Genomic DNA, 25,108 nt, shown 5'->3' on the forward strand with positions numbered 1-25,108 from the left:
AGTTGCTGAGAGCTACACTATTTTGGAACTTGGAGAGGAGAGGAACAAGGGAGGAAGGAATTAAAACCATGCTAAGAGGCATTTCGAGATGCCTCGTTATCTTTGCTACTTTAGTTAGATATATTAGCTTGTTTTTAGCATCTCTCTTGGTATGCCTTTTTAGATTAGTTTTTGATTGACAAACACTGACAATCTAACGTTTTTGTGTTTCTTTGTGTTGTTGATCATTCACTAACCTTGTGCCATTTAGGAGGGCATCACCAATAATCCATCATTCCACTTACCTTGTTGAGCACAAGGAGAGCAATACACATTAACTCATCTCTCTCCAACTCTCCATTTGTCAAACTTTGGAGCTAGCAAAGTTCGTGGAGGCAAGGAGAACAAGGAAGAGCTACTTGCAATGGGAGTTTCATGAGTATTCTTATGTTTTATTTTGTTTTCATGATGTTCTTGTTCAAATCTTTCTTGATATCTCATTTAAATGGTTTTTGTATTTAATGAATACTAATCAGGCATGAACCATCTTATTGCGAGACAATCAGTATTCCTCCTCACAGACATAACAATGTTAGAAGAGCCACCAGATTTGATAGTCGGAATGCTATCACAAGACTTTGCATCCTAAGGCCCATTCCCATTCTCATAAGGGGAATCAACATGAACAACTAGAACAATGTCACTGATCAACATTCCCTCCATTTGTGACATCCATAGAGGATTCTGCATTAATGTTCCCACCATTTGTGGCATCCGGAGGGGAATCTGCAAAACCTTGTGATTCCATCGCAACCACCTGAGAAAAACTCCTATGTTGCTCAGATGATGATAGAAACATGTTATAAAAGACATTATAAATTAATTTATCAAGGTATTAGAATTTAGTAGTTCGTTTAGACGATGATGTTAAATTCTACAAAAGTAAAATTCATTTAGGTTTACAGAATACATACTTAATCTTTGTAAGTGTAGATCCTTTTTTTTTTTGATCGGTAAAGGAAGACCCATAATTATATTGATTATGTAGAATTTACAGAGCTAAGATAGCAAATAGATTTTTAGAAGAATTCAAAAATGGAAGCATCAAAATTCCTTCTAGTAGAGGAGAAGGAATGCAACCAGGCAATCCATGGAAGGCATAAGGATTCCTTCCTAATTAACATATGTAAGTCTGATGAATCCCTTTTAATAAAAAACTTAAAGTCTAAATGGTAGAAGCTTGCTGCCCTATTAACAACGATTATGCTGATAAAAACAAATACCCACTCGAGAGACAAAACAGTAAGCTTAAAGAAGCTGAAGGGGACCTAGCTTGCATTTTCCTTGTGGGCTTCGGATGGCAAAGGCTCATTTCTTGCATGCCCATGACTTCTACTTGGAGGGCAACCCCTAACACAACCAAGTCTAGACTCGTGACGACCCCTACTAGAGCCACCCATGCATGCCTGTTCTATTTGAAGGTTTTCATCTTTTGGTTTCAGAGGCAGAATGTTGTCGAGTCTTGCAAACTGAATTAGATCATCCTCTCTGCCCGGGTCATCTGAATTATCTCCCAAGAACCACCATTTAAGGTAGCCAAGACCAACTCCTGTGAAAAATCGATGCCTATCCAAGTCTTTTCCTTTCAGGTCGAGCAAGAAAGGATAATAGTTAATTAGTTCTCCATGAGCATTGAAAAGGATTCTATCAACTGACCGAGGAGCCTTAGAATCATGAATTTCCTTGTTTGGAATTTCTTGGAGCTCTTGGGTGACCTCCTTTGGAAAAATCTTCTTGGTGAGAGTCCAAACTGCCTGCTTGGCAAGTTTTAGGTCTAGTAGAGAGGCGACAAACCTTGAGGAAATACCGGTGTTATCTTGAGGATACTCATCTCTGTTCAGGTGTCCGCTACCCAAGATCATCTTGACTACCAATATGAGAGGGAAATCCAAGTAGAGGAGGAGGCGCTTGAGCCTCAAGTGTGAAATTTTCCTGAATGAAACTTGGCACGTCCACGATGAGAGGGAGATTGGAGTGTCTGCTCCAAAACAAGAGATGGGTCTAGTATACACACTCATAATGAAACCAAAAGGGGGCTCGGTCGACATGGATGACAATGAAGGCTATCAAACAAAGGGATAAATCTGGACTCTGAGAGTAATTAGCAAGAGGATGAGAATGACAACAGAATGAAAAAAACTAATGTGAAGAAGAAGGTTGGCACACTCTTTAATGCAGAATAAACAGGGTCGGATATGCAATAAATTTGCTAGCAAAGGTGGTGAGGGATGTTTTTCCTTGGCATGCCAAATCTCTTGTTAAGGCCATGCAAACCATAAGTTTATTTGACAATTTGGTAGCCATATCTTGTAAGGAGGATCAGAGAAAGCTTAGGACATGATTGCAGCTTGGATGATGTGATTAAATGTGAGCCCACTCTCCCCAAAAAAGGTAAGATTAAATTTGAATTGAAATAACCATTAAACTTAGCTACCAAGGTTAAATTTAATGTTTGCCCAAGTAGAAAAATGTTAAGTAGCTTCTGCATGTTCCCGAAGAGACTCTCGCATCTGAATAAAAACCTCTGGGACCCTTGCTTGTCAAGTGTGATGGTCTGCATGAATAACAGGCAGATTACCCTGATCCCAATTGTAGAGATAGGTTCCTTGAGTAGCTAATTTAGAGAGAACAATTGCCTTTGAGTTTTCTTCTCTATAGATGTACTTAGCTTCATAGTTTTCAATCCTGTCCAAGCTTGCAATTATGCTATCTAGAATTCCCTGCAGTCTCCAATTTGGAGTGTTTTTCCTCTTGATGGCATTTAGTGCTATTTTTGAGTCACCCTCCAGTAAGATGTTATTAAAACCATGTTTTATGCAATCTATCAGTCGAAATTGTAAAGCTATGAAATCTGCTTTGTTGTTTGTGTCTGGGGGGATCGACTTTGCCATTTTCCCAAGAGTTGCTCCTATATGATCTCTAATTGCATATCCTATGCATGAAGGGCCTGGATTGCCTCTAGAGGCACCATTAAAATTTAGTTTTATCTAGCCAGGATTTGGAGGAGACCAGATAGCAGTCTTTCTCATATTGTCTTTTTCCCCAAAAGAGGGAGGAATCCTGATTCCATGCCAGTTTTTCCTTATGCTTTCATCCCAAGATGAGAAAACTTTAGGCGGTCCCAAAGAAAAGGCTATCTTACATTTAAGTAAATCCACAATAATCGATTCAATTGAGTTTAAGATTGTTTCTATTCTTCTGGATTTGTTGTCAAACAGCCTACGGTTCCTCTCCTTCCAAATTTCCCAGACTAAACTTGAAGGGGATACTTCCATGATTAAGCTCAGGGTGGACTCCTTAGTTGGGATAGGCCAACTTTGGAACAGGGATTTGATGCCATTTGGTAGAGCTGTGATCAGCCCAAGTTTAGCATAGAGCCATCACTAGCATTTGGATACAAAGGGACAAGTGAGTAGTAGATGATCCACTGTCTCTAATTGAGCTTTGCACATGATGCACCTAGAGGGTCCTGCATACCCCATTTTTGTGAATTTTTCTGCAATTAAGATCTTCCTTTGATAGGCTAGCCATCCAAAGATCCCTTCCTTAGGAATGACTTTAGAGCTCCAAAATAACTTCTTGGGAATATCCAGTTGATCCTAAGCTGCATTGTTGACCAGTACTCTGTAACCATCTTTAGAATTGTAGTGCCCTATTTTGGAAGGTGCCCAACTTAAAGAGCCATTCCCTCTTCTGGGATTAACATTTCTTGCTTTTAAGAGTTATTAGAGTTGATCTAAATCATTCCTTCCAATGATTTCCATCTCCAACTTTGAGAGCTGGGTGAGCCATCAAAAATCAGATAATGTCTCACTCTGACACCCCAGTAGTTCTTAAGCCAGTTCTTTGTTGAAGGAATATTAAGTGAATTCACAATAGGAGGGTAGCCTCCCTAGGAATCTTCCCAAAAGAGGCTTGAAGCTCCATCCCGGATGTCCCATGAAAGTTGTTCTGAGATCAGGTTTCTATAGGAGATTAAAAAATTCCACTTTTTTGAACCCTTGGGGAATGAGTTTTCTCTTAAAAGATTGGTAGGGTCTTGATCTGGTAAATATTTAGTAGCTAGCATTCTAGCCCATGTGATATTAGGATTCTTGATGAACTTCCATACTAGTTTGGCCCCTAGGGCTTTGTTTTGCAATTTGAGATCCTTAATGCCTAAACCCCTTGGGACTTTGGGCTTGATTATTTTTTCCCATGCAATTAGAGCTATTTTGTGTTTCTCCTCTGAGTTTTCTCAGAAGAAATTCCTCATTTTATTAATTACAAATTCATTTGCACTTGCTATGAGAGATAGAATGGATAATAGATAGATGGGCAGGGCCAATATTACTGCTTGAATCATTACTAGTCTTCTTGCCCAAGACAACCATTTCCCTTTCCAGGAGTTTGAGGTCTAATCCTCTTTAAGCTTAAGAGGATCCCACGATTTAGCATTCCCAATGCCATGGTCAATTGGGATTCCCAAATGGATACAAGGGAGGGATCCTTCACTACAATCCAGAATTGAAAGCATTTTAGACTGCAAGAGTCTAGAAGTAGAAAAGAAATAGACCTTGGACTTGTCCTTATTCCTTGTTTGGAATGAGGCTTTCCCAAAAGTTTCTAGCATTTGTTTTAGATGGGAAGCCTCTTTGATTTCTGCTGCCCCCAAAAGGAGGTTATCATCTACAAACTGCTGATGTGTTATTGCAAAGTTTCTGGTTACTTTGATTCCCTCTAATAGATTGTTCATATGGCTTCTCTTTAATGTCCTACCGAAAACCTCTCCCATTATAATGTAGAGAAAAGGAGAGATGGGATCTCCTTGTCTGATTCCCCTTGTCAAGGAAAAAAAGCCTTCTGGTTTCCCATTTACCAAAATTGAAAATTTCAAAGTGGAGATGCATTCAAAGACCCAGTCAATCCACAGTTTTGCAAAACCAAAGGCTTGCATAACCTTGCAAAGGAAGCGCCAATCTATGCTATTATAAGCATTTGAAATATCTACATTAATCATCATACCTAGTCTTTTGTGTTTTGGAGAGTATCAATTGCTTCTTGTGCTATTATAGCTCCATTAAGAATTGAATGACGTGCAACAAACCCTGTTTGTTCTTTTGATATGATTGATTCCATGAGGGGCTTCATTCTATTCATCACGATTTTTGAAAGGATTTTATAAACTATGTTGCAAAGTGAGATAGGTCTGAAATCACCCATCTTTAATGCATTCTCCTTGTTTGGGATGAGGATGATGATTGTGTTGTTTACTTCCTTAAGCAGCCTTCCTGATCTTCTTGAGCATTCCAGAGCATCCACAAGATCTTGACCAAAGATGTGCCAGCACTTCTTGAAAAAGTCCACTAGGAAGCCATCTGGGCCAAGAGCTTTACCTGAGGGTAGTTGATTGAGGGCTTGAAATACTTCATCCATCTTTATTCTCTCATTTAGATTTTGGTTCTCCTCATCTATTCTGATCTTGGAGATCACATTCAACATCTTTACTTTCTCTGACAATTGAGAACCTTCAAGGTTGTTTAGGAGATTGAAGAAGAGTAAGTTATTTCCTTCTTGATTTCATCAGCATCCTCTATGATATGGTTTTCCTTGGACTCCAATTTTCATATCCAGTTCTTACTCCTTCTAATCTTTGTTACATTGTGGAAAAACTTTGTGTTTTTGTCTATCATACTAAGCCAATTCTCCCTCGATTTATGCTTCCAGAATATTTCTTCTTTAGACAAGATATCCTCATATTCCAATAGGAGCATCTTTTCTTGTTGGAAGGATTCCAGGTCCATACCTTCCATTATGATCTTGTCATTTAGGGCTGCTAATCTTCCTTCTATCAAACTTTTTGTTGAGAAGATATTTCTGAAGTGCTGGGAGTTCCATTGAAGCAGTTTGTGTTTGACAATTTTCAACTTACCATTAAAGCAAAAGAATTTTGATCCTACAACTGATGCCTGCTGCCACCAGTTTACTATCAAAGTGAGAAAGTTCGGGTCCATCCACATGTTATCGAACCTAAATGGGGCTTTGCAATTTATCTTATTGTCAAGCAAGGAAAGGAATATGGGGTAATGATCCGATCCTGAACAGGGGATAACCGAGCATGAAGGGGTGAATGGGAAGCACCTTAAGTTTCCTTGCCAAAAGAATCTATCTAATTTTTCCGCAATATTGCTAGAACCTTTCCTTCTATTTGTCCAAGTAAACAAATCACCTGAGTCTATTTCCATCTGTCCATTCCTATCAATCCAATCATTGAAGTCCTACTGAGATCCACCTAAGCGGATTAATTCTCCCCTTTTATCAGAAGTTCTTCTGATAGTATTGAAGTCACCCCCTATAAAGAGTTGTTCCTTAGTTAAAGAAGATAGGACTATGTCTAACAAAGACCATAAGAGGCATTTTTTGAGGGGGGAGACTGGGCCATAAGTATTAATAACAAAGAAAGATGAATTGGACTAGAGGTGGGATACTTTTGCCAAAATCCAATTCTTGTTTGAAGCAATGCCGTCAACTTTAACTTGGGAAGGCTTCCAGATTATCATTAGGCCTCCTAAAGCCCCATTTGAATCCACTGTTACTTGTGAGGAAGTAATGAAATGGGGGCTAATTCCACTACCAAATGCAACTACTTGTATATTATCCAGCTTTGTTTCTTGTAATAAAATGATTTCTGCACTGACCAAAAGAATCCTCCTTTTGGTCACGCTTTGTTTGTTAGGGGCATTGAGGCCCCTAACATTCCATGATAAGAGTTTCATTGTCTTTCAGGAAGGGGATTCCCCTTCCCTACTTTCCAGAGGTCTTGAAGTTTTGATTGGTTTTTAGCAGCACCATCTAAAGTTCTTGCTTCAATAAGAGATTTGCAGCCTTTCTTAGGAGGGGAGGAGCCAAAGTCTAGTTTTTCCAATCCCTCTTGGTTCTGATGTAGGCCTAAATTTATTTTTTCATTGAGCTGAGAGTATAGTACTACTAGAGGGGTATCTAGAATTGTGTCTGGGTCTTCATCCTGGATCATTAGATCTTGCAGTAGTTTCTTAGCATTTTGATCCAAGGAAATGCCCAGATCTTGCAGAACTAAAGTAGGAGAAAGGATAGATGGGATTAGGCTACCCATTGAAAGATTAAGAAACTGTTTAGCTGAGGGAAGATCTAAGGGAGAGTGAATCTCATCATCAGACAGAAGAGGCTTGTGATCCTCTTCTAAATCAGCTATAAGATCATTTTCAATAACCTCCTCTTCCTGCAGGATTTTGGCAATGTGCAAAGGTTTAATGATGGGTTTCTTAGGGTGGAGGGAACCTTTCTGCTTGTTACGCCTTAGACTGTTTTGTTTTTAAGAACCTTGGAAGTAGGCTGAGAGAAGATATTAAAAGCTCCTCTGGAGAGGGAAGGAGTTTTCTTTTGGCCAAATAGACTTCTAACTGCTTTTTGAGGCTGGAACTTATAAATCGGGGAGAGAATAAGAGGAGGACAACTATGAGGAGAAAGAGGAGGAGATGGGGAGACCATACCTATATAGAGGGCAGCAATTGGCCTTGAGATGCTTTATGGTGGGGGGTAGAACTAGGAGTGAGAAGCGGCTGAGACTCAGGAGGAGGTGAAGGCACTGGAGAAAAGGCATGAGCTTTGACTTGAGGCTGGCCAATGGCAATCCTGCCAAGCTGATTTTCCTCTACTGCAGGTGGAACCAATAGATTATCCTGACCCCTGTCCAACTTCGCTCCTTCCTGCTCTGGGGAAGCTCGATGGAGAGTCTGATATGTGAGGTGAATGGAACCCATTGAGGTTGCCACTGAGCTGTTCTTGATTACTTGGTTTTGGAGAATACATTTGTGAGGAATTTGCTTACCCAGTCTTTGCACTTTTTGCTTCCATCTTCCCATTTTTGAAATGATTTCTAGAACGTTGTAGAAGCCTTTTTGGAGATTAATCTCCACATAGATGTTTGCTACATCTCCTTTAAGACCTTTCAGAAAATCCTCCTCAATACCCACTAGGGTTCCTAAAGCATCACCAATTTTTAGGAAAGCCTCCGGGAACCAAAACTCAAATGGAAGGCCCACTAGAGATAGCCAAACATGGGATTTGTCAAATCTATGATTCGTCGGATCAAAGCCTGGTTTCCAGTTAATGAAGTTGAAAGATGACCCTTGAAAGAACAATGAGCATCCTTTCGTGATTAGTTTCTTTAGGGAAGAGTCAACACACTCTAGAAAAAATAAATCATTCTGCAGCAGTCTGATTGTGATCAAACCTAGAAAAGAGGACATCCACTAGGAGATTATGTCTTTGATGTTCCCGCCTATACCACACCATTGTGCAAAAAAGGCATTTTCTTTAAATCTGACAATCATGGGGTTGATGGAATCAGAAGGTAGGACGAAAAGTTTGCTACCCATGGTTTTCTGATTCCATATCTGATCATGGTGAGCAGAGGCGGGAGGCGGATGATGGGAAGAAGGTTTTTTGAAACCTGAATTCTTGGTACTCCTAAAAGGCTGCTTAGTTTGGCGGCCATCATGGCTTCGGGCCAAAGATGCATTAGGTGCAGAGCATTTTTGAAACCTAGGTGCGATGGGGATATTATTAGCACCTTTTGCCACTTTCTTAGCCCAGGAGTCCAAGCTTGAGTGATTTCGGGAGTTTACGGCCTAGGCATTAAAGCTCAACCAAGGTTGTCTTTGCCAGGTCTAATTCTTCTTCCCTTCTGTGATCGAGGGCATTTGGTATGAGTGCGGAGTATGGAAACACATCGATTTCTTGACCATCGGCAGATGATCTCTATTGTGGCAAAGTCGTGGGCTCCCTGGCCTCCCTGACCCCCTACCAAGGCATGAATCGAACCCGCCATGAACCCGCCATCATTGCATGAGCACTTTGTTGCATATCCTGAAGACTTATTGTTTTTATATATCCGCTTGTTTTTTCCTCTGCTCGACTTTTCCCTAAGTGTAGATCTTATTTAATGCACATATAGAAATTAATGTTTTTAGATGTAAACTAAAATATTTTTGAATATTATTCCTTTAATGATTTATGTCTAAGTGTGCATAAGGGCCCCATTAGAACAAAGGGTATTTACAAAAAATATAGAAAGCCTGTTGAATTATTATGGTTGAGTTCTCTTAAATCAAACTAGTTCATATATCCATTCAATAGTAAGAAGGAAAGATTAAATACAATAAAGAGCACAATGAATCTCAAATAATTTGTATTTTGTAGCATTCATTTATGTTTCTTATGTAAAACTAAATTCAAGATGTATTAAATAAATATGCTCTTAATCATCTTAAATAATTTTTACATAAATGAATATATTTTCTCCGAAATATAATAAGATAATGTACAGATCAGTACAAATATAATTATTTTTTGTTTTGCAATACTTCGAGTAGCTTTTTAAGGTCAATAATCTATAGCTGCTGTAAATTGTTTTAACCAGTTTGTTTATTTTATATTAGTTGGGAATTAGCGGGGAAAAGTTCACACTTATACTGTTTAAAACAGTAATTGCAGGCCAAAACGCGTGTTGAGATGGATGACTATATGCGTTGAGAACGGAAGGTTTGAATCGCACCCACTATTTCACCCAGCTGTACGTTGAAGAGACTATTTAAGAATGGTAGGTTTTAATATTCAGAATACACAATATATATACTGCACTCCATTCTGCGTTTGCATCACATAATCTAAACGCCAACTGATCAACGTCTCAACAGTTCAAATTTCATTTTGCTTGGTAGCGCTTCAAATCTCTGTAAGCTCAATTCGAATAAAACTTGTGTTGCAAATAGAGAAGTGTCATAGTTATAATAATCTATGGCAAATTATGCATTAGATCTTGGTAATGGCTATCCAAAAAGTGAAGAACTGAAAGAGGATGCGATATTGCAAATTGGTGATATGTGGCGAGACATCCAGGGTGCAAATAACTGGAAGGGCTTGCTTGATCCAATTCATCCGCTTCTCAAAGCAGAGATACTCGGATATGGTGATTTTGCACAGCAATGCTACGACACATTTGATAATACTCGGTCTTCCCAATACTATGGGAATTCTAAGCGCTCCAAAAGCTCACTAGGACAGAGATTGGGTTCTGTGAAATGTGGGCGTGGTTATCAAGTCACCGAATATATATACGCCAATACTGGAACCCTAAAATCGTTTTTCCGCGAGAAATGGAGGGATACCGGCGCTTGGATGGGATTTATTGCTGTTTGCACAGACCCAAATGAGATAAAAAGATTGGGTAGGCGTGATATAGTTGTTGCGTGGAGAGGCACGGAAACACCCCATGAATGGATGCAAAATCTCAAAGACATATTAGTTCCTGCTGTTCTATCGGCTAGTACAAAATCCAACATCCAATCTACTTTCAAACCTCATGTTCGGATAGAGAAGGGATTTTTAACATGTTATACCTCAGTTGATGAAGGATCCGGAAGATCTAGGCTCAGTGCAAGAGAGATTGTTGTGGCTGAAATAAAAAGTTTATTGAATAATTTCAAAGATGAAGATGTGAGTATAACGTTCACTGGACACAGCTTGGGAGCTGCGCTGGCAACCATAAGTGCATATGATATAAAACAGATGGTGATGAATGAATATTACATTAGGTCAATACCTGTCACGGTTTTTGCCTTTGCCTCTCCACGTGTGGGAAACTTATCATTTGCTCAACACGTTGAGGAGATTGGAGTCAAAGTGCTGCGGCTGGTGAATAAGAAGGATTTCGTTCCTAAAGTTCCTGGGATTATCGTTAATGAGAAAATGGGTTGGCTCGCTAGAATTCTGCATTGGTTTCCATGGACATATGTTCATGTGGGAATCGAGATTACTTTGGATAGCAGCAACTCACAAGTGCTGAAGCAAACTTATAATCCTTCTAGCTTTCACAATTTAGAAGTTTATCTCCACTTAGTGGATGGGCTTCCACAGAACAACAATCTGCCTTTCAAATTGCCACGAAGAGATCCAGCTCTGGTCAACAAGAATTCCGACTTATTGATTAGAGAGCTTCAAATTCCATCTTACTGGTGGACACAGAGAAATAAAGAAATAGTGAAACGCATAGATGGGAAGCTGGTATACTCTCCCAGATCTCCCACTGCTGTTTCTATTACTGAATCCCCTTCGCTACTCATCTCTAATTTAGTAATTGTATTAGAGGTGGTTGTTGCTCTTTTCGGAGTTATGAGTTTCTTCCACGTTGGAAGTCGAATCTAGAACCATTTTGATTCAATTATTGTTCAATACAATACTTCTCAAGGGCTTTTAATGTAACATAAATTGATAATATTGTGAAACATGTGAATTGCAATTGGATTTGAAATTGATTTTTTTTAAGTATTTATAAATAATAATAAAAATAATAGGTTTGATGGTAAAGTCTATATATATTTTAAAATTGAGAATTTAAAGTCATGTTAGTTGTAATTTTTTTCAAATATATGTTTTCATTAGAATATATATGTTATATTATATTAATCTTACATTTTTAGATCTTATGTGTTCTTTATTAGTTCTTTATGTGTAGAGATTCAAATATATGTTTTGATCCATTACTAATTCTTATATTAGCAATTGCACAAGTCCGTACAGAGATAGCTTTTTTTGTCTCATAAATCATTATACATTTAAAATATAATGATCCTCAATATCCACCCAGTTAAAGTAAATTTTAGATATTGTTCCTCTCTTAGAATGTGGTGCTCTATTTCAGTCATCAATTGATAAAAGTGCCATGCATGTAGTAAAGAGAAAATCTATGTAAATGAACGATCTATTAAAATATTTGAATTTTACTTAATAAAAAATTTTGAAACTATTTAGGAATAGAAATATGCACTTTGATGCTAAAAGGTGTATTAGATGACATGAGACAACAACATGAAAGCTTTGGAAAAAATAAGTTGTAATTAATTAGTCTATTCTATGTGATGTTTCTATTGGCTCTCATATGTTGAAAAATAATTTCAGTCATGATGAATTTGTCACCAACCCAGTGATTCTTTCACAAGTGTAACAAATACATCTTTGATAGTTTGCAATAATAGAAAAGTTCAACAACACTTAATAATACACAAATAACATGGTCGTTAGGCTCAATAATAACTTTAATTATTTGAATTCACTCATCTAATTCATCTTGTAGTTTCTAATCAACATTAATACCACAAATATTAAAAAAAGTGGTTTCACTCATCTAATTCATCTTTTAGTTTCTAATCAACCATACCACAAACATTAAAAAATAAATAGTGTACTGTCTTCATCCCATTTGATAAATGGGTTACCATGGGATAGACTAAAGGTCATATACTTTCTTGACCACCTCATCCCCATGGATCATCCACATAATTTTTCACTTTTCTAAAGACCCCATACAATCTACTCCCCTTTTGAACATATATCTCCATTATCCTACTTCTGCTACTTTTTACTCTTTGCTCTTTACTCTTTCCGAGCTTAACTTAATCTCCCATTATCTACACCATCAAATGTAGGCCATAGTAGGAAGAAATAAAACCAAAAGCGCAATAGCAATAGCTTTGCAGCCACAACTAAATTAGAAGTCATAAAATAAAAACCAAAATGGTATAAAATAGAAAAGCCTTAAATTACCAATAGAACAAACAAGGCTGCAACTTTTGATACTTCTGCAACCACCTGTAACTACCTTATTGTTATGCTCCCTTCTTTCCAAATTTTTCCTCAACACCGAAGGCATTAGTCCCATACCCATATATCTTCATCTGTTAAATTGCAGATTTTAAATGTCACAAAACACAACTTATGACATGGAAAAATCTATTTCTCAAAGGCTTGTACAACAATAATGGAAGAATTAATGTTGAAATCGCCTGGATTTAACTAATGCCTCCACCTAAAGAGCATCATGCAATTTGTGAAACCTGTGAACGAAGGAACAAAGCACAAAAATGTGCATTAAATTAGACAATCTCTTTCTATATAGGAATTTTTCATGCTAATATATTTTGATACACCGAAGTTAATGACAAAAGATATGATCTGAGGTATAGGAACGGATTCATATCACACGTTCAAGCACATCCATGACTAAAAACACTCATAAAAAGGAAAAAAAATTTTAAAAATTCAGTTCATTTGTTTTATCTAGTGTTTTATTTTTACAAATGTCACATTAGCGCGAGCACTTTGAAAACATCCCGCATATTTTTGAAAAATTGAATTTTCAAAATTGTGTTTAACCACTAACCCTTTTCTGTCTTTGGTGCGAGTGCACGTGCTTCGGCTTGAGCGACATCAGAGCAGCGCCACTGCTCCAAGTATAATCTATGTTTTTCTAGAATTTTTCGCATTTTCAGTATTTTATATTTTTTTGGCTATCAGACTTCTCTGTAGCGCGTATGTAGACATTTCATCGCTTGCGCAGGTGCTTTCACACAACCGTCTATAGAACAGAGCGAGCACTATTTCTGTATAATTTTGTGTGGTGACCAAATTTTTGAGTTTTGTAGGCTTTATCCGAGCGGTCCAAGACATGATTTGAGACTACTAATCTAGTTTGAGACAAAAATCTGATTTTGGACATTATGTAGAAGACCAAATTTTCACTAGATTTTTCTTGTGTGTGCTTTTCTAGATAGATAACACTTAGGTTTTTGGGCTTAAAATTAACGAATTGTTTCTGTGTCTTATTTTCATTTTTGCTTGCATTCTTTTTTACCCTTAGTAGGCTTGCCCTCCTAATTTGCCTGACACAATAGCATAGGCATTGGTGTGAGGGGAACAACCCAAGTGAGTAAGGCTAAAACCCAAGCATTCCAACTCACTATAATAAATAGTCCTCTTGAGATGAAAATATTAGAGGAGGGAGCTATTTGAGAGTTTACTCTCATATCGAGCACTTTGTAGGGCCCTTGAGGTCTAAATCATGTTTGCATGACTACCATTGTGCTTGGTACTTTGTAGGGCTATATGCCTCAATCATGCTTGCGTGACTACAAAGGAAAAATAAATAGTGCCTTATTAAGACTTGTGCCCAAGAAAAATGAAGTATATATAACGCCTCCTTGAAAGCCTGAAAACAATGCCATTCTCCACTCATCATCGTTGGTCCTTCCATTTATTGCATGCCACCATTTCACAGGCACATAACTCAAAGAACGTTATTGATCGATCCATATTGGATGTTTTGGAAAGATTTTATATGAGGAAATAGTTCGAAAAAGTTCTAGGAAAAGGTTCTATAACCGAACCCCAAACCACATCAAACAATGTAATTAGTGAGTTTTACACCAATAGTAATAAGCTTCACAAAGTGTTTTTGAATGCACATAACATTTATGTAGAACTCAAGAAATTGCTAGAGTACATAGAAAAACTTAGAGAATGAAATGTCTTTGGATAAGATTTTTTTTTTTTTTTAGTATTATAAATGTTATTTAGGTTCAAGGAATTTATAGAAATAGCATACAACTTACATGAGAGAGTATGTTACAAAATCAAAGCATTGAGTACATAATATACTTAATAATCTTTTAATAGAGATATATCAATACAACTTCTCTATTTGAATTTTTACTATACTTCATTATTTATTCAACTTGTAAACTAATTTACTTTATTATACTCTATTCTCTAATATATAGCCAAAAGTAATACAAGAAACGTGAATGACTTCCAATACCATGGACTAAAACCATGAGAAAAGTGGGTTGTATACAAAAGATACCTCATAACAAGTGTCCAAAATTAATAGCATATTTTTAGAAGCTCCAAAATGTTTCCTATGGACTTGGGCATTCAACTTCACTTAGAGGAAATAATAGCTCACTTGAAGACAAAATTACAAGTCATTATGGTAAAAAAAGGCTACCTTATTTTGACACATAGTCCAAGATACTTTCTTACACCTTTTACACTATCATAAATTAATCTTACAACACTATAACTATTAAAATTCTCTTCCACTTCATACATGTTTCTAAAGGTTTTTCATTGGCCAAACTATGCTTTCCCACTCAATGGAACCTTGCAAAGAATAATTGCAGTACATAAAAATTAATATTTTATTAAAAAAAAAGTTTCATCTCATTTGGCGATTGAATTTTTCCTTCCTTAAATATTGGAATCACACAAAATAATAATTTTTTAATAAAAAATTAATATTAAAATATATAATCATAAGATTGCATGATTAATATCACCAGTCTTATGAAGATGATAATGTTTAATCTACATCAACCTCTCCTTTAGTGACACATATCCTCTATTGTTCTATTCAATCATCATGGGTTTATGTTGCCAATTATTTTATATGTTTCGTTCCTAAAAGACTTTTATTTTAAGTTTTCCTTCTATCATAGTTGTTTAATTTTGGCTAAGAATTATTGCAAACTTATCCATCCTTACTCAATGCATCAGCAAGGGTCCCATTAGTTTTTAAGCTTCTATTTTTAAGGAACATGTGGTCCCATGAAGAAATATATATTTTTTAATGGGATTATTTTGAACCTTTTCCTAAAAAAATAGGATCCCTTGCAAATTTAAGTAGGTGAAAATGGGGTGGGGCTAGAAATTGCCCCACCAACTTAGAAATATTTTATGCCACTTGTTAATTATTTAAATTTTAGAGGGAAAACTAGATTTATTTACTAGTAGCCTCCTTCAATTTAAGAGCTTAAACTTAAGTTAATCTGCACTACAAAGTTAATGTGACTGTGGACATCCTTATACACAATTAATGGGATTGCCAACTTTAAAATATTCCTTAAAAAACTTAGCAACTCTAGCTCTATTTTTTAGGAAGCCCCCCTCCATGGGACCCCAAGCTTAATAAATTTCTATTATTTATGCTTTGTAAATAAAGCATTTTGTCATTTTATTCTATACATTGCTAGCATATTTTACAATGTAGGTATTTATTGAAGAGGCTCTCTAAGTAGATTCTATACCATACTATAATGGTTTGGATATTGTCAATGCATTGTTTTCTTCTATAACAATATTCAGTTTAGGTTCTCATGTGTTGTATGAGCTGAAACTTTTGTTTAATATAATATAGGTCTAGTGGTCTTTTTTTTTAATTTATTTTTATTTGGATTGATAGGTTTCTCTTTAAGAAACAAATCTTATTTTGAACAACACTTGAATTCTTTTCAACAAATCAAATATTTTATTCCATTCTATAGAAATAATTTGTTATCTTGAATGAACTACACGTCACAAATTTATATATATATATATATATATATATATATATATATATATATATATATATATATATATATATATATATATATATATATATATATATATATATATATATATATATATATATATATATATATATATTTGTGTGTGTGTGTATACATACTGTAGACGTATAAAAATGACCATATTCCTAAATGAATATTTTATGTTCATTTCTCTATTTAATTAAATCCAATTTAATTAAATTATCCACATTCCTCTATTTAATTAAGTAAATTACTCATTTAAATTCACTATACCCATTTAATGAATAAATCATTTTATTCAATTAAATCCCCCCTATCCACTTTTAATTAAATTCAAATTTAATTAAATAGTTATCCTAAATTAAATAAATCTAATTTATTTAATTGCAACCAAATTGAATTAAATTCATTAAATTCAATTAAATCCTATTATCCCTCCATCCACTTGCATTCTCCTACATTTCCCACTTGCTTCCTAAACCCCTTCCTAATTTCTTCTAGACTCTTCTAATCATTTCTAATTAGCCTAACCCATCTTCTAAACTTTGTCACATCCCTAAGCAAGGGGAAGTCAATTCTCAAACCCTCAAAGTCTTTGATAACCATTAAAGGTTTCAAACCTTCAACCACTTAATTCCTCAAAGTCTTTGATAACCATTAAAGGCTTCAAGCCTTCAACCACTTAATTCCCCAAAGTCTTCATAGCCATTAATGGTTAACTCAAACCCTCCTACATGGTTAAAGAATTTCTTTTAACTCAGCCTTCATCCAACCCAAGGGTCTCATCAAGCATTTAATGCTTTGACCATGATTATCTATTAATCATTTGCACAAAGGTTTGTCCTTGGATTAACTCTTAATCCAGTGGGTAATCCTAACTTAAGCTTGACCCTTACCTTCTAGATAACCCTAAGGTCTTCTCAGGCATTTAATGTCTCCAACCCCTTCTCCCAACCCAACCCTATGTTGACACTTGTCACCATTTCATTGGTGCAAATTGCAAACATGGATCCCCAACTTTCAAATTCAACCCTTGATCAACTCTTTCAATCCTGACCATCCATTGCCCTTTTTGTGCTATAAATAGAGCTCTTATTCCTTCATTTTGAATCATCCTCCAAATTTGTAGTATCACACTTATGCTCAAATACATTCAAACTTTCATATCTCATTTTATGCTCATCATTTTAGCCTCTTTTAAATCAAGAATTAGTCTAAATATGCATGTTTAGAATAATTTCTTTATCATTTTAGCTCAATCATAGACTAATATATCATGTTAGGATAGACTAATATACCTTGTCATCTTATAATCTAGTTTATTGTATTTTAAGATCATGCATAGCTTAGTATGCATCTCATACTAAAATCTATCAAAGCATCCCTCGTTCTTGCATTTGCCATCCCTAAACCATTTTGCTCAGTGATCTGAGAGCAAAAACATTAGTTTGAGGGACATTGTAAGATAGAGAACCATGGGACCAACCTTGGGAAGCTGAGTAATACTTCATTACTCCATAGCTTGCACCAAGAAGTCCTGTGTGTGTGTGTGGACAGGTATTTTGGAACATTTTTTACATATTGAGTTCTATCGACCCGCTTTTCCCACATACATTTCTGGCGCCCACTGTGGGGCTCAACCCCATATATCAAATCGATTTTTAAAATTAACCACTTTTGCAGGTTCGCGGGAAACAGGAATCAGCGTGTGGGAAACATTCCCTAGCGCATCCGGTTAACAGTCTAGCCCGTCCCGCCTACTGTTTAGCGCGTGGGGTCTCTACTCTAGCGCGTAATGTCCTTTCTTTAGTGCATGACCTCCACTAAATTTTTCCTATAGGTCTCAGCGCGGAAGAAAAACAAAGTAGCGCATCTAAAAAATAGATTGGCGCGTCGGGTCTGTTAGATAACGCATCTAGTTCACTATCTAGCGCGTGAAGTCCATCATCCAATGCTTGAAGTCTATCTTTTGGCACATCAAATCATCACTTTTCCTGTAGGTCTCAGCGCGGGAGAAAAACAGAGCAGCGCTTTCGACGCTCAGAGTAGCACATCCAGCAAATAGTGTAGCGCATTTAGACATAACTTTAGCGCATCTAAATTATATTGTAGCGCGTACAGTCCTTTCTATAGCGCATTGCAGACAGAAGACAAAAATAAAAAATTGTAACCGAAATTAAATTTAGACTTGTAGAAGTCCACCAAAATCTAGATTTTTCTAACTATTTGACTGGAATTTTGCAGGACTCTGACAATTTCTTGCAGGTAGGGCTGGAAAATTTTCTTTTATCAAATTCTTTTGTTTACCACCAAAGATCAAAATTTTGCTTTATTGACCAAATTATTTTCCTAGATTAGAAAATCATTGCTATGAAGGGTTAAAAAGAACATCATGCTTATTGGAGCAACATTTCCAAATAGAAGATAGCAAATCATTGTCTTAAAGGCTAAAAAGAACAACTTGATTGCCTTGTCTTGAAAGTGGAAGGAATATGCTCTTGCCTTAATTGGGTGATCAAAAATCCAGACCACTCTTAAAAGCTTTTTTTTACTTCAAGCAATAAAACCTTTAGCAGGCCTGCCTTCCCGAGGAGTTGAAATCAACTCTTAAAGCCGTTTATGGCTGGTGTGAAGGGAACAACCTAAGTGGGGAACGACTTTGACGCCAAGAATTCCAACTCACTATAATCAAACGTAGAAAGTGACAAAAGTCCTTTTCAATGGTTGCGCGCAGCGATTAGCCTTCCCCCAGTATCCTTGAGATACGTAAAGCCTTTGTTCTAAATGTTGGGAAGCCTCCTGAGGGAGTTTATCACTGATGACCGAACGGGAAGCCTAATTACGAAACATAGAAATAGAAGCTTTGAACCAAGTCAGTAACCAGACATTTATAACATCATAGTGTAAGGGTGGGGAAGAATCTGCCCCCAAGATTACTCACCATATATCTCCCAAGATAACTACTCAACTGTGAAGTGATTCACTTTAGATTAATTTCTGACAAAAGGCAAAAAAACAGGCGCCCTCTAGGGGGTGACACGGCTATTTAAGCTGACAGAGTATCGAGACTAGTGGGCTATGATGTTATTTATGACCCTTGACTAAAGAGTCTTTTTGAAGTGTATTATTCGTATCAAAACCTTTTAAAACATTGGAGATTTGAACACATCCTCATAGAACATACACTCTTTGTTAGATTAGGCAAAATGGTTGTACTTTTTGTGCCGTGCTTGCATTTACTACTTTAGAAAATCATCCATCCAACTTGAAAATTTCACAACAAAAGTTCAAAATTTGAAAAAAATCAACCAAAGGAAAAATCAGGGCAGTTTAGCGCATAAGAGCAACTTCTTAGCGCATGCAGACTTTCTGTTAGTGCATCCAAACATCAAATTAGCATGTCAGTTCAAAACAGTAGCATTCCATCTCAAGGCAAAACAATGTAAAATCTTTTAGTGCATCAAAGAAATAATCTAGCGCATGGAAACATTAGCTTAGCACGTAGAGGCTAAAAAGTAGCGCATCAGGTTCACGGGTTAGCGTGTTGCAGGCCCAGGGTAGCGCATAGCTTTTTCAAAACAAATAGAAAATATTTTTGAACATCCAAAACTTTAGCGCGTGTCTGGGGGCAGCCTAGCGTGTGTGGTTCGTATTTTAGCACATGGGGTAAATTTGGTAGCGCATATAGTCTCTATTTTAGCGCGTGATCCGAAACACAAAAACAGAGGGCAAAACAGTGAGGAATTTTTAAAAAATTTCAAAAACATTTTTTAGAAGCCTTCTCCATTAGACATCATTTTTTCATCAAACAAGACTAGCAAAAACAAACCGTTAAGACTATTTCTTAAGCTAATTTTTGTCAAAACAAGCGTTGTAAAATCCTAAACGAATCTCACGATAAAACATGTCTATCTTATCATAATCTGGAAACCTCATCATTAGTATCAACAGAATCCTTTACCATCTTACGGATTTTATCTCACAAAAACCACTTGTTTAAAATTTTCAAATTGTCAAATCAAGTTTCCATATCGGGAAGCTTTTATCTATATCATTTGACACACTTTGTCGTGAAGGGGCATCTAAACCTTCACTCTGATAAAGTAAGATTTGCATTTTTTTTTTTAACAAGATCAAATAAATCTAAACAAATCAAAAAGAAACCATTGATCACTCATGCATGACTAATCCTCATATTTTGAGAAGAAAGAACCTTTATCGTAACATCACGTTGAAGAAACAACAACCTAGTTTTTCCAAATTCATCAAGAGAAACAAGTTCTTATACATCAATCGTCAACTATTCAAATCTTATTGGGTATTCCTTCATCATGTCAAATGTTATATCCAAAACAAATCCAATGAATTTGACAAAGAACCCTTGAAGACAAGAGCATATTGTCACAAGTCTTCTTTTAATCAAATCATAAACCGCGACGGAAAAATCAATCCAGCATTCTTGTCCGATGAGTGTATCACTTATAACATGTCTCAACCAGAACCACCCACCCCCAAACAAAATATCAACAAGGCTTTTGTCCCTTTCATCACTGAGAGTTTCTACTAAAATGCCTGTTACTCGCTCTCAAAGAAACAAACAAAGCGAGACACACACTGAGTCTAGTATGAATCGAAGATTGTCAAATCCTTTTGAAGTGCCACCCTTAGAAGAACCTGAAATTTCTAAAGCACTTCTTCAGGAATGTTAGGAAAACCCTTCATTCCAAAAGCTTGTAGAAAAGCTCATGAAAAATGACAAAGAAAAATATCTGCTCATGCTTAGAAGTAAAGGCGTTAAACTTCCTGAAGATTTAGACTCAAACATCTTTAAAACTGGATCTCGACAATATGCATATCAAGAACAACAAAGAGAAGAAGAAACCCGTAACTTTGAACAACACATACCTGAGCAACACATTCTAGAACAACGCATACCAGAAATGCGTATACCTGAGCTAGAAACACCAGAGCAAAATATACCAATAACCACACCTTTTCAGCTGAGAACAAATACAAGGCAAGAACTTTTCCCTCGACAAGACAATATACCTTTGGCTGCCCTTACTCAACAAATGCAAATGTTGCAAAGGTAAATACAGGATATGCAACAAGGGACAACAGTGCGGTACTCTTTAAATGAAATCTGTCCTTATCCATTTGACAGAAGATTGAACATGGTTCCTTTTCCTCCAAACTCAGACGTTCCCAAATTTGATAAATATGATGGGAAAAGTGATCCCCGAGACCATGTTTGAGAATTTTGCACACTGAGCCTTGAATTTTCTCATGATGACACCTATTTGATGAGGTTATTCCCCAGAAGCTTGGGAGGGCAAACCATGGAATGGTTATCCAAAATTACACCGCCTGTTAGATCATTTGATGAATTGGTTAACAAATTCATAACCCAATATTCCTACAACATCCAACATGCCATAACCATGCTAGATGTTTGCAACACCAAACAAAAGAACAATGAAACATTCATGATATTCCTTCAATGTTGGCGACGTGTGGTATCCAGATATCCTCGAGATATTCTCGAGAAGGAGAAAATGGAAATCTTCATCGATAACTTGAATAGTGAAATGAGTTACAGACTAAAACTTCAATGCATACCATCTTTCACTAAATTAATTGAGAATAGCATTCAAGTAGAAGAAGCATGTGTCAAAAAGGGAACACTCAAATTTTACAAGGAGGGAACAAACTCATCAAACTACAATAACCAGAACAACACCAACCTTGACAAATCTCAATTTTGGACTCGAAACAAAAATGAAGGCAACAATGAATCATATAATCCCAAATCTAAGCAACCAGCGCTCGCATTGTCTAGAAATCCTCAAAACACGAAAAATCCAAAAAATGCTAATCCAAATGCTAACACATACGCACCAAACACCGATCAAGGACAACTCAACACAAACAACACCAATGATACTCAAAGCAAAAACTTGAATCCAGGACCTAGCAACAATTCACGCAACAACACAAACAATTTCCAAAACCGTATCTTCACACCACTGGGGCAATCACTAGAATCAGCATTCAAAGAACTTTGGGCACACAAGATTCTTTTCTTGCCTCCAATCAGCAACTATGAACCTCAAATCAAACCACCTTGGTGGAATGATTCACACTATTGTGATTACCATCTTAACAAGGGTCATCAGATGAACAATTGCATGAGGTTAAAACACGTGGTGCAAGATATGATTGATCAAGGTGACTTAACAATAGATGGTCTCAAAACAAATACTGATCATGGAGCCTTTAAAAATCCTCTTCCAAATTACAAAGATGGAGCTTCAACCTCGGATAATACACGCGGAGCTCGTATCAACCATATCTACAACACCATAAATCACATATCAGTTGAAGATCATCAAGTAAATGTCATCACCATCTGAGATAAGCATGATCATGAATCTGTCAATGTAAGAACCCGAACTCAGAAATATGTCTTGAAAGGACATACTGCACCTACAACTACCACACCAAAAATCCAATATGACTTGGTCAGCCAACTACGTAAAACTCCAGCACAGATATCTATACTAGAATTGTTGAAACTATCACCAAAGCACAAAGACATATTAGAACAAGCGCTATTGGAAACCAATGTACCTCAAAATTTGGATACGGACAGATTTCAAGCCATGGTCGCCCATATGACTGGACCTCATAACCTTACCTTCTCAGAACATGACGATGCTTCATTAAACCATCCACATAATACTCCTCTCCATATCAAAGTCATTGTTTGCAAGCACTGAGTAAAAAGAGTCCTAATAGAGGGAGGAGATGGACTTAATATATGTACTTTAAAGCTTATCCGTGCATTAGGCTTCTCAGAAGAATCTATTGTTCCCTGCAAGAAGATTACCATAAAGGCATATGATGATGAGGAAAGATCCTCTAAAGGAACTGTGATATTACCTATTCAAGTGGGACCAATACAAAAGGATACTGTATGTCAGGTCTTGGACATAGACCTTACCTACAATATTTTATTAGGGCGACCCTGGATACATGAAATGCAAGCAGTACCTTCCACATATCACCAGTGTGTAAAATTTCCTTATAATGGACAAGAAGTATCCATATCTGCTGATCACAATCCATTTCAACATTGCAACACAATGGGGGCAGCCCAAGACAGTTTGGTTCCTCATAATAGAGAAAAGCAGCAATCTTCAACATCAGATCAACAAACAGCAAAATCCAACTCCTTATGGGGAGACTTCAAATAGAAAATACAAATCAAAGACCAAGGTATGGGAGAATACTCTTTGGAGCCTTTATGTTTGGCCAAATTGCCAACATCACCTAGATCTAATGGATTGCCTACTACATCAACACATCTGGTCACTCAGCCCATCACCAAATTTGATGGTACCTTCATCCAATTGGGCACTCTGGCACATGAATTAGAAGACAAAGATATTCTTAGCTAGTTATACAAAGATGAGAAAGAAGATAATAGAGTAGCCGCTCTGGATATTGTTCTACCTACACACCTATATGGAAAAGGATACTTAATCATGCAGTAAATGGGATATGACGGTAAAGGACCTATTGGGAAATGCAAGGAAGGAGTCATTGAACCTATAAATCTTCCTTCCCAACCCAATAGAAACAAAGCAGGATTGGGTTGTGAGCTCACCTTCCTATTAAAAAGGCCACCCCACCTAACTACAAAACCTCAATGGAAAGTAAAGATGAAGTACAAAGAAGAGTCCTGGCAGGAACCACTCTTTGAATCAGCAGAAACAATCTGCAAGGCATAGGAACGTTAGGATCAGAAGTTACATCAGGAAAAGCTTCTAAAACACAAAAGGGCCATATCTGCAGTAGTAGCTCATATTCAAACACCAATATCTCAAGAACAAATAAAATCATCTCCGGATACCTTTGTTTCTCCCCAAAGAAGCACAGTCTATGAACAAATATAGAAAATAGAAGATGGATCTGACACAGAATCAACAAAAACTATCAAAATGGTATCTATCGTCAAAGATTTGTTTTCACCATACAACATACCAGTTTACAACACTAATAGAATCTGGGATGATGCCTCAGAGACTAATTCCAATGAATATGAATGGGTTCCTTGCTCCAACGCTACTACAAATATCCCTAATGATACTGATTCTATATCTCTTTCTCAAGAAGAACATAGCACAAGAGATAGACCTCTTGAATTTGGACCACAGAATATCTATGATGCCACGAAAAGTGAACAGAAACATTATGAACAAGTCTATGTAGAAGATAATACCATCGAAGACCTCGACAAAATCCTGAACTTCTTTAAAACCAAGAACAATCACGATGAAAACTCCATCCTAACACTCACAGTAGCCGAACTTGATCCACCTAATGATTCCTTACCGCTTGTCTTTCCTGACCTCATCAACTGGGATGAACTTGAAATCCATGATATACCAATTTTCCTAGATGATGAATCTATTATCCATTACCTATGTACCGTAAATCCAGAAACAGGCTCTACCAGTGAATGAAATAACGATGTCTACAAACCAGGGAGTGCCAAGTCTCTCAGTCGCAAAAATAAACCAAATAAAGGATTTGATGCTGAAAACCAGTCCATGGCAGCTCTAGATCACAAAAAAGTAAAAATAAAGGACGCATCTGAGGGTGAAAACCTTTTTAAGGCACCTAATGATGGGAGACTTGACACTCTTCCTGAGCACTTTCATGAGCGATCACCCATATTGATTGAGCCCACTCAATCAATCAACATTGGTACTACAGAAGCAATCAGAAACCTACACCTTGCAGAATCTCTGACAGAGGAAGAAAGATCAGCATTCATCATT

The 25,108-nt window shown here is 36.7% G+C and overlaps 1 protein-coding gene across 1 annotated transcript; it reads left to right on the top strand.

The window, feature by feature from the left end:
* The first annotated feature begins 9,855 nt into the window (after positions 1-9,855).
* On the top strand, positions 9,856-11,262 carry LOC131033506 (phospholipase A1-Igamma3, chloroplastic-like). Its single transcript, XM_057964735.2, has one exon. It carries the CDS (start codon positions 9,856-9,858, stop codon positions 11,260-11,262), a length of 1,407 nt encoding a protein of 468 aa, XP_057820718.2.
* Positions 11,263-25,108: the final 13,846 nt, after the last annotated feature.

Source organism: Cryptomeria japonica, chromosome 9 (genome assembly GCF_030272615.1).
Source record: "Cryptomeria japonica chromosome 9, Sugi_1.0, whole genome shotgun sequence".
NCBI lineage: Eukaryota > Viridiplantae > Streptophyta > Pinopsida > Cupressales > Cupressaceae > Cryptomeria > Cryptomeria japonica.